General features: G+C 43.8%; 1 protein-coding gene across 2 annotated transcripts in view; it reads left to right on the plus strand.

Annotated features, from left to right (window-relative positions):
* The window catches only part of esrrgb (estrogen-related receptor gamma b), a 36180-nt gene extending 28141 nt beyond the window's left edge, over positions 1 to 8039 (plus strand). For both annotated transcript variants that reach the window (XM_062411711.1, XM_062411712.1), the window contains exons 6-7: positions 4050 to 4319; positions 7283 to 8039. In XM_062411711.1, coding sequence (XP_062267695.1) covers positions 4050 to 4319; positions 7283 to 7527 — 515 coding nt within the window. In that variant the 3' untranslated portion in view covers positions 7528 to 8039. The remainder of the gene's footprint in view (positions 1 to 4049; positions 4320 to 7282) is intronic.
* Positions 8040 to 11490: the final 3451 nt, after the last annotated feature.

The raw sequence follows: 11490 nt of genomic DNA on the forward strand, positions 1-11490 counted from the left end.
CCTCTTTGGTCCCCCCCCCCCCCCCCTCTCTCTCCACCATCGTATCTCTCACACACGCTCTCCGGCTTCCTTGTTCTCCTGCTCCCCTGGCACTCCCTCTCCTGCTCCTCCTGCTCATATAGGGCCCTCTAGTCTCATTATTACCTCTGTCTTTTTATTAGGCCCATTAGGGCTCTTAGGAGGCCTGTAATGATACTAAATGAATAGAGAGTGAACTGCTGTCTGTTTTAGACCCGGCTCTCAATGACAGCTTCAAGCTTCACTGCCAACCACTCAGTCTCCTCGTTTTCCTGAGCAGGGATTCAATTACTCATCTGATCTCTACCTGTACTGTACTGTTGCATCGAGACACTGCTTTTATTTCCATGGTGTTGATGTGTATCACATTGGGTACTTCACAGAACTATACATAGAAATATATACAAATTGTAAAGTTTTAGATATTATGGTGCGTTGGTCCATTACTTTAGGGGATAGACAGGGGTGTTGCAACATGGGAGGCAAGGCTGGCAATTGCCTGAGGCCCCCGAGCTGAGAGAGGCCCCCCCAAGAACAGCTCATCCCCAATTTTGTGTGAACCCCCTTAATTTCTATGATTAACTATGTAGAGGCGACTGTAATGACACCGTGGCTGGAAACCCCCTAATGAGGCCCGATAGAGGTCTGGTTGAAGACTAGAACCTCTGTCATGTACCATGTGTGTCTTGGATACTGGGGCCCTTTATCAAAGTTTTAACTTCCAACTCAGATTCTGTTTTTAGGTATCCTCTATTTTGCCAAATAAAACCATATACTTCAAAAGTGAATCGCCGCCTACTGGCTGAATGCAGAATAGGTTATATATGCCACTTCTTCCACTTTAATGGATGGGGCATGGACCAAACTAAAAAGTCAGAGTACACTTCAAATACATTTTCTCAAAGGTGACTGCTGACTCGTCGGTTTGGTTTTAATTAGTTGTTTGATTATGTGAAAACTGTGTCAAATGATTGACAGCTGAGACTGACTTGTGATTGGTCGAGCACCTGTATCGATATCGGATATTTTGGCTTCATTTCTGGATAGTAAGAAGAAGAAAAGACATGTCGCCCATCTTCGTATAAACTATATGTGTAAAACAATCAGTCAAATGTGTAAAAAAAAAAAAACTTTCTAATTAACAAATCATTTTCCAGTCAACCGTAACACTTAAAGCCTTGTCTTTTCAGTGTTATTGTTGCTATAGTAAATGTCTCCTGCCTTGATAAGACATAATAGTAGATCATAATTCCTTTTCTTATAGTTCAGTAGAAACCTGAAGTATCTCTTGTCTCCGTCGTGTTTTTTGTCATCACAAGTTGAGGAAACTAAAGAGACACAGACGTTCTCCAGTTTGCTCAATATTGTGTCATGTTTGGTCAAATGGGAGTAAATCAGTAGGGTGAAATATTGATATTTCATCAGGAGGGGGGGGGGGGGGGGTGGGGGGGGGAATCACCCTCCAGAGTGACACTTAACTCAGCCACCTCCGGGCTACGTATCTGAAGCTGTGGGGCGACCCCCGGGGAGCCGGGAAGTCTCTCCATCGCCTCAGTAAATTGAAGTGAAGAGAGAGAGAGAGAAAAAAACAGGAGGCTGGGGAAAAGAAAAGAATGATGAAGTAAAGGAGGAAGCAGTTAAACAGGATGTCGTGTAGTATGGCAAGAAGAAGAAAATAGAAAAGTGAGCGTAGGACAAAAGAAGTGGAGCACAGATATAAAATGTGTTCATGTTTTTTTGTGATCCATATAAAAGTTTAAACACTGGTATTAAGTGTTTTTTTTAAGTCTTTACTCCTGTTTTATTATCCTAAATACACCTGTAGAGTATTAACCCATTCATTTCTCTGTTATACTCGTCTTTTGGGGATGGGGAGTGAATTCATGACTTCCTGAGCCGACAGTATCTACATCCAGTGATCCTGCACTCCTCCCATCCCCCAACTAAACATGTACCGGATGTCCTCCATCAACTGTCTGTTTGTCAGATCTGAGGCTTGGATCGATCCCCCTTTCGCATTTGGCGGACTGATTACAATCTACTAATCAATGACACCCCCACTACTCTTTTCTCTCCGCCCCATTCTCTCCCTTCCCATCGTCCCTCTATTTGCTTGATAAGAACCATCGGGGAGGACCTCTTTTAAGTCAACCTGCCCCATTCCCGTCCATAAAAGCTCAGATTTAAGTAAAGCAGAGTGGTGGGTTCAGGACCCTGGTCAATACTCGCAGTCACCTCCCTATTCAGCGCAGAGCAGTGAAAGGGATTGTGGCGTTTCGGCCCTTTCAGGTGTCCGTCTGTTTGATGTGGTGTGTGTGACTGTTAGAGGAGAGAGTTGATGGGTCGACCTCGAGATGTTGGATGAAGTGAGTTCAGAAGGTTGAACACTTCAGAACAAAGGATAAAGGCTGCAGGCTGCAGGTGGAATGAACCATAAGGTTATCCGTATGAATACAGTCTTTCTCAAGGTGTAACTTAATGTTATAACCCTCAATTCTGAATAAGACCAATGTGAGTTTAAATCTCTGATTGTAGATAAAGATGGACGACACGTCAGCCCTTCCTCCCACTATCCAGAAATAAACTAAAATATCACCGATACGGATGTCGCCATGTTGCACGTTTGGAGCCAGAGTCTGAGCAGTTTAGTGATCGGGGGATGGGGCTCAACCAATCAAAAGCCAGTCTCCGCTATCAATCTTAACGTTTAGAGCATCAAATAAGTTATTGAATCAATTATTACTCAATATTGTCTACTTTTAGTCTGGTCAATGTCCTATCCACTAACCTGGAGGAGCTGGGATTTATGGCGGATACTGCAACAAGCCATTTTCTCCATCTTTATATGAAGTTTATGGTTTAAATAAATGAGTCCAGCATATTTGAACACAACTCTTCTTTATTATACTGTTTTTCTTTTACACTGCTATTCCCCCAATCGTTTTGCGGCTACAATGGCTTTGTCGGATTTCTGTCTGAGGCTGCTTTATTGTTTGTAATTCAGTTTTGTGACTTTACTAGAGATATTTTAATTACAAAAATAAAAAATATACCGTTGCAATAACCGTTGCAATATTGTTGCAATAACATTGCAACCAATACATCATCCAGGCAAATGAGCAAAATCCTCATCGATACAGTGGAAAGCTTCGTTAATGGACCTTGGAACTTGTATTTATGTTAAAGTAAAATCAACTTTTCCATCACTTATTTTACATAAAACAGTTCCTTTAACGCCAATGTGATCTCACTTTTCTTTTTAAAACACATTTTTTTCTACAATTACATAACTATTATGTAATTTCTCATATGCTGACCTCAATGTATTCATTCCCATTCAGTTAAATTAACTTTCAAGTGATTAACTGTTAATTATGAATCTGAAATGCTTTAATTTTTTCTTGAAAATTCACATGACTAATTGATGAACTTTATTCAGCCCGCCCGGATGAAGGCACAGAAACTGGAAAATGTTTGAGGAATACAAATGAGCTCTAATGTAGAAGAGTGTGTTTGAGTTTATGATGAAAAAACAGATGATATATTAGATATATTTATTTCGTTTGACTACTTAGTCCATTTGAAATTCCAGACTTTATTCCTTATCGTAAAGACGAGTTAATTTTATGTTGTTTCTTCATTGCGTCTCGACTAAAGTCCGAGCTGGTGTGAGCGAGGGGGGGATTTGTCCTCACTAAGTGCCGCCTCATGTGCTTACGCAGTGGGTCACAGCAGAAGTGTTGACGGTTGATGGGTGAAGCAGCCCTGGCTCATGTTTCAAAGACCTCCACACTTGACTGATTTATATTCCCCCTCTTAAGCCACCGCATACAGTGGTCGGCCTCCGTTTCAAGTGGGGCTTCTCTGGGGATTGTGCAGCCCTGTACACACAGCCCGTAAAAACACATAGAGGACTTGAAATGGCCAATTAAAGTGCGGTGGCTTTAATGGGTCGATCGCGCGCTCTGTCATGTGGCCGTGCGGCAGTACCTGGAAAGCAAAGAATAACATGCCGTGTTTTAATCCTGCAGGGTTTTCCACTCTCTCGCTGGCAGACCAGATGAGTCTGCTGCAGAGCGCCTGGATGGAGATCCTGGTGCTGAGCATCGTGTTCCGCTCGCTGCCCTGCGAGGACGAGATCGTGTACGCGGAGGACTACGTGGTGGACGAGGAGCAGGCCAGGGCGTCCGGCCTGCTGGACCTGCACGTCGCCATCCTGCCGCTGGTGCGACGCTACAAGAAGCTGCGCATGGAGAAGGAGGAGTTTGTCACGCTCAAAGCCATCGCCCTCGCCAACTCAGGTGAGATGAACCTCCTCGATCCCCAGAGGCGGAGGAAGTACTCAAACATTTCACTTAAGCTGAACAACAACAATTACAACCATAGCTTTCTACTTGAGCTGGTTGAAAACGATGCAGGGAATTATTTATCCTGCTATAACGTTTGACCATATCGTCCAGACTTAATCAAACGTATAACTGGCACCATTTTGACCAGGAGGTGCGTCTCTCTGTTCAATCTCAAAGATAGTCGTCATTTAATTAAAGCAAACAAAAAAAAAAAAAACACACAAAAACACGTCTATAGGTGATCGTCTATATCTGCTGAGTTGATCACCTCCACGGTGAAGGATGTCTGATAAGAGGGGGACAAAAAGGTCACCAGCGTGGTTGTTTAATTTGACGGCCCCCCCACCCATGTGTGGGAGAGTGTGTGCATCTATATTTTAATTTGTATGTGTGTGTGTGCGTGTGTGTGTAAGAGAGACTGTCACATTGCGCTCTCATTCTCTCCATCTCCATAACAGTAGCTGCCAGCGCGCCACAGCCGAGGGAGATATATTTAGCATTTCATTAGGAAAACAGGGGCTGTCAATAAAATGTGTTAAGTGGAGTGGAATGAGCGTTGGGGAGCGACGGGCCTCGTTTGTTCCAATGTGAAGATGCTGTGCCCGTATCGACAGTTTGCTTTTCATGAGGCCGGGCCTGTCCCCCCAGCTAATCAATGCCTGTTAGGAGTCTTTTCTCCTGCCTGACTGAAAAAAATGAAAAATGCTGAGGCCAGAGCTTTAGTCGTCTGATGACAAACTCTCCATGGGAGAGTGGAGAGAAGGGGCGGTGGGGGGATAAATGAGGAGGTGAGGGCGGCAGGAGGGGGGGGGGGGGGTGATGGAAAGACAGGGGATGTAAAGGTAAGGGAGAAGTGTGAGAGAGGAAGGCAGGGGTTGGGAGGGAGGCTCAGGGAGGGCGAGAGGGCAGCCATCGGCTCGTTTGAACCCGGTGTCGGGGAGCTCCGGCTCCACGGGGTCCTGTGGGTGTGACAGCTGTGGAAATTCATGGCCATTGATTTTGTAATTAGCGGAGTATCGACGGGATTGACGCCAGGCTGCTGACGGATTACATGGAAATTGTTTCTTCAAAGTTAGTTTTGCATTCCGCCCCTAACCTCCTTCAACACACACACACACACACAAACACACACACACACACACACACACACAACGCACAGACCCTAAAACAGTCACACACTCTCCCTGTGCATTTCCACACGCTGACACACATTTGGAAACATATTCTTTCTTCCCCTCCCCTCTCTCTCTCTCTCCCCCCTCTCTCTCTCTCTCTCTATCTCTCTCTCTGCCTCTCTCTCTCTCTCTCTCTCTCTCTCGGTTTCTCACGCGCACACATGCTCGCACGGCCAAACGAGGATCAGCTCGGCATTAACATGAAGGTTTCAAATGAAGAGTAGCTGGAACACATGTGCGGTCCACATAGCCTAGTTAATTTCCCAAGATAGAAATGCAATTTACACAGAAGGCGACTGGTAAAAGAGACTTAATCAGTCAGTTAGGAACATAATTAGCCTTGTACTTTCCTTTTTTCTGCCTCATTTACATGTTCACACACGGTCTTGCTTCACTCCGCAACTTTGGCGGCGGGGCCCGATCTAATCCACTCAGCCGCTTCAATCAGCGGTCCCACGTTTGGTTCGGCCTCAGTAATAACAGCGTGTTTAGGCTGAAACAAGTGGAATTCACTGTGATAGATAAAGCCGAGATGAATTGTTTTGATTCAATTATAATACTGGATTGAGTTCCCATTCTGTTTTATGGTGGAGTTGATGAATTGTGGATATGATGCATACACAGATTAGACCTGACACCGTGAGTCTGGGCAGTGAAATTGGCTGAAAGCAAACCGCTGCTTGTCCATTAAAACGCTCTCCGTCAGTTTGTCCTTTGGAGGACGAGTGTGTGTTTTTTTTTTTTTTCTAACTTGTAGACTTATACATAGATAGCAGTTTTTAATAAGTCTCAACTGGTTTTATTTTAAAGCCTATACGTAAGGGGGCCAACTGCTCTTTCTTATGGAAATGAAGGCCATCTGCTGCCATCATTCAGCTGAACGATATCCTAGTAATGCAGCCATCTGAATTCATTAGCAAGGGGGGTGGGGGTGGGGGGGATGTATGTGGTCCATGATACCAAAAGAAATGAATCTTTTTCCTGTCCCACTGTATATTTATACAGACCTACAGTACATCTCCCTCTCCTGCCTCTCCCCAGAGTCCTGGCCACGCTTGGGCATTTATTTAAGGAGTGTCATTAACCACTAACAAGAGAAAACCTCTCTCCAAAATTGCATGTTTACAAAGACTGGATGTGGAATCGAAAGCCGGCTGACGCTGCTGCAAAAAAACACCAAAGTTGTCGCAGCAGCGGATGTGCTGCGCAACGCAGATCAGTAGAAAAGGCTTTTCGTTCGAATGCATTTGTTTTGTCCGCCAAGGAGGTTGTGTTTTTATCTGCATTCGTTTGTTTGTTAGTTTGAATGATACTGCAAAAACCTACTGGGCTGATTACAACAAAACATGGTGGAAGGGTGGGTTATGGGTCAGGGTAGAACTACATACATTTGGGGGCTGCTCCGGGGTTTTAATTTCTTGCTTTTTTTAACATTGAGAGACATCTTTGTTGAATTCTCAGATAATTGTGTGAATATTGATTTGGCAGTGTATGTTGTTTTCAGCTGCTGTATACTAACAAATACGTCTAGAAACCTGTAACTACCACAAATGTGGTGTTGATAAATCTAATGTGGCCTTAGTTATACGTTTAGGGGACTGTTGGGCCTTGTGCGCTCAACTCCAGTTTAATATGTAACTTTAAAATATGAATGATTAAATATTTACTGTTTGTCTCCCTTCCCTCCATCATTCCATCATATTTTCATTCTTCCCTCCCACACCACCATTCCCGTCCCAGACTCCATGCACATAGAGAACATCGAGGCCGTCCAAAGGCTCCAGGATTCTCTCCACGAGGCCCTGCAGGACTTTGAGGGGCCCCAGCACCCGGAGGACCCTCGGCGGGCAGGCAAGCTCCTCATGACCCTGCCGCTGCTCCGTCAGACCGCCACCAAGGCCGTTCAGCACTTCTACAGCATCAAAATGCAGGGCAAGGTCCCGATGCACAAACTATTCCTCGAGATGTTGGAGGCCAAGGCTTGACACCCGGGGCCAGATGCTTGACAGGCAGCTGCATTGCCCAATGCGAGGCGAGGGACAGCCCGTGAAAACGAAGGCAGCGTGCCGACTGACAGTGAAGGGATGAAGCTTTGGACTACTGAGTCATTTTAACACTTTTAAATCGTATTAAACATAAAGAGAAAACGGAACTGGAGGGGCTCGAATATCAACCTGATTGATGTGGGATCACGATGATGTATATAAAGATGTTGTGTACAGAAATCAGGCAACTAAAGGTCTTGTTATAACCAGAGACCCACTGCTGTATATCACCTGAAGCTTCTGTGAATTTGTTTCTTATCTTATTTTCATCTCAAAATGAAAAGTGTGTTAATTTAAATGTCCTGAAGAACTGCGTGGCCACGTGACGGCCGCATTACGTGTTTGTTTTGTTTTTGTTTTTTTCCTTTGGTATTTTCTAATCTCAGTTGTTGAAGCAATAGTCTCTAACTGGTCTGCATATAATATGTGTACTGTATATTGTGTGAACTTGCACTGGGCAGGGGAGGGGGGGGGCGGGGGGGGTAGCGGGGAGAAATGTTAGACATATTCTTATATTCGTCATCAAAGAAAGCGCCGCCCACTGCGGGCGTGTAACTCGACTTCCTCGTGATATATTTACCTCATAGTAGCTTCATCGACTCGGTGGCGATGGTCGACTCGGTGCTCACAGGAGGACGGAGGGTGGCTGGTGATCATAGTTCACAAAGTGTTTGCACTAAGCATCCATGAACAACGCGGCAATAATGGGTGTTATTGCGTCCGGCAGCGAAATGAGCCTCGGTTCATCGGTTTCTGCTTCTAGAGACTCGCTCGTCACTTCTCATTGGCAACTGAAACATACTGTGAAACACAAACACACTAAGCTCAAAGGTTTTTTTAAAGTGAACCTTTATTTTTGGATAAATACAGACAAAGGACACAACAACAGCAATGCAATTTAAGGCAATCTAATATGGCCGTTAATCCAACCTGATAGCCCTGCAATAATAAAAGCACCCTTGTGATGATTGTAACCTTCAGTCGTGTCTCAAAGGTTCATATTCAACTCTGTGGTCATTTTGAGTCTATATGTTGTGATGGTGCCGTATTACATTGCATTATATTGTGTACGTTTTGCTTTTTCTTGTGTCCAACCCCCCTTTGTTTAGGTTACACTCAAACAAGTGTCACAATATTGAAAGCATCGGTTTTCACAACTGAAAAAGAAATTGATGGATCAGCAGATTCATCAATGGTGAAAATAATCATTTGTTTCGAAGTTGTATTTCCTATATCATCAGAGATAAAAAAAAAAAGATTTGCCTATACATTCAGCATGTATGTGCGCTGTAGACAAACAACCAATGTATAAATATTTTGGCACCTAACTGCAACAGATGAAAGGAATTCATTCACTACGACAAATAATATTCCCTTTGATCATTTTATCTTTCCATGTTTCAAGGGGGTAAATACAAATAAAACTTGTAAGGCTTGTTTAATGTCAGTTTCGACAACTGACAACAAACCTGGTTCTATTTAACACATTAAGAGATGCCCGGTTTAAATGTTTGTGTGCACCAATATAATGACACATGTTTCTGAGCGTAACTTGAATTTCATCACTCTGCATTAATGATTAAAGAAAACACGAGACCTCAGTTTACGGATGTCCTCTATCAGTTTTTAGCTCGTCTTCAATGATCGCATCATTCAGGCTGTTACTGTCCTTTGTGCAGGATTTTACAAACACTCGCATGCTGACACAGGCTAAGTGCGTAGTCCACATATTCCGGAAGTTTAACTAGACTTTTAGAGTGTTATAGCCCTCTATTGTAAACCAGTTGCCAAATTATTCAAAGAAAGCAGTGAGAGTAACGTGGCACAGTTATCAACATATTTCTTACCGCTCTGATAACCAGAGCGGGTTGGATGGAACAAAAAATAACACGATAATAGATAAATGAGCCGCTCGTAGGATTTTAGTGAGACACATATTCTCCCTTATGAACACTGTCTTGTCTTTAAAGTGTCAAGTGCCATTAGCTTCTGCCCAAACAAGACGTAAAACAGAAAAAAAGCCAAGCGACCAGTAACTGCAGACAATCCCTACAGGAAACGCGCGCTATTGATTCACCGTAATGTAATGCATAGATAATTATAAGCCAATACAGTAGAGAATACAATTCCCATGATGCACTCCCCCTAAATGTATAACTAGCTTATCCATCCCCAGTTGAAGCTGGGGGGGGTGAACCACCTTTGTACAGTAGCAAACCAAAGCTGAGTGTCGTCAAACGGAGCGAAACATGAGTGAAACTGCATTTTGAGCCAGATATTACCCTTCACCGCTGTTTCCTCATGAACATGGATGTTATTTATAAATATGTCGTTCATAGTAATAGCGTCATTCTGCTGAGCGTCCGTCTGTGTGTCATGTTTTCATTCTGGAGACGAGCTCCAATCTTTGTTTTGGCCCCCGGAAAAAAAACTTGACCGCCACAGACACACGGATCAGAGCTCGGTCACGTACACCTCCTCTGTGCACTTTAAAGACTCACAGCAGATCATTTCTCTCCCCAACTTTCCCCCGTCACCCCAAATTAATATAAGAAAAATAAAAGAAGAAAAAAAAAAAACGCCTAATTTACTTTCCCGCGTTCTAAAACGGTTCCACTACATCCAATTAATTCTAATTGTCTCCTAAGCTGAAATTCTCAATAGAAATGGAGCAATTAAATTCCTGCTTTGGTTCCACCTTGGGGACGCGAGACGTTTTATTTCGGTTGATGGCGGGGAGGGTTCGTCTAAAAAACCTCTTTGCAAAGGCGATTTCACGGGTGTCTGTAATAGTTTTCGTAACGGAGCGATCACTGCGCTATGCAATGGCAAAATATGGCCACCTCTGTGTTTTGGGGGGGCGTCGGGCTGACATTTAGCTGTGCTTTGTTTACAACATGGACATTCTGTATAGTGCTGTACACGGCAAATGTATTGTGCATATTTCCCTATATTCCCTGTGCTGTAGCTGCTGTGTGCGTTGATATAGCGATGGTCATGTGTTTATTTTGCCTGTTTAATTAATTTTTTTCATGATGTAGTAGCAACTTCAGCACCACTTTAGAACCCACCTGAATAGCTGTATAATACAAATCACCGCAGTGAGTCAAAAGGGTAATTACTCAAGTGAGAATAGGTCTGTTCTACTTGTCCGGGGTTGGGATATTCTCCTTTTATTTGTGTTTTCTGTGTCTGTCTCTGTGGATTTTTCGGTCCTCAGCACAGCAGGGGTGTATAGCGACTGAAGTCATCTCGACCCTATACCTCAATTCATATTTTGAAAATTACACTGGGTTTGGAAGCGGGCCATGGGCTCCTCCTGGGAATCAGTGGCACAGAAATAAAGTGACATCACTGACTGGGTATTAAAAAAAATGTAGATGAACCTACCGCAATTGGGGAGCACATTCCTCGGAGGAGAAAGCTGCTTATTCGCTGTTCCATTTACGGACTTATCTTATCTCCGTGCACGCTGAGATGACGAGATTTACATAAAGCATGGAGGAACCTCCCCGGCCGTCCTGGTCCGCGGTGTGTGAAGGACCCTGCGAGGTGCATGTACCACAGACGTGAATACCCAAGAGGTTTACTCCCCTCAAAAGCATTATGTTAGCCATTGTGATGTATGAATCAGGCTAAAAGGAAGCTTTGGATTCATTTTAATTATAAACTTGCCCAATGCTCAGAAAGAGACAGGATAGCAATGCACACACACACATGTTCACCGTGCTGAAAACAAAGGGATGAATATGAAAAAGCCAACCACAGCTGGGTTTCACTGGAGAGTATCGTGTGCCATCTTCTTGTATTCTGTTTGTTGTGTTCATGCCTACTGTACCCATGTGTAAATATATGCATTTTGGAGTGAGTCAGATCTAACAGTGCACTGAATGTACAGTGACA

Source organism: Platichthys flesus, chromosome 18, assembly GCF_949316205.1.
Source record: "Platichthys flesus chromosome 18, fPlaFle2.1, whole genome shotgun sequence".
Taxonomy (NCBI): domain Eukaryota; kingdom Metazoa; phylum Chordata; class Actinopteri; order Pleuronectiformes; family Pleuronectidae; genus Platichthys; species Platichthys flesus.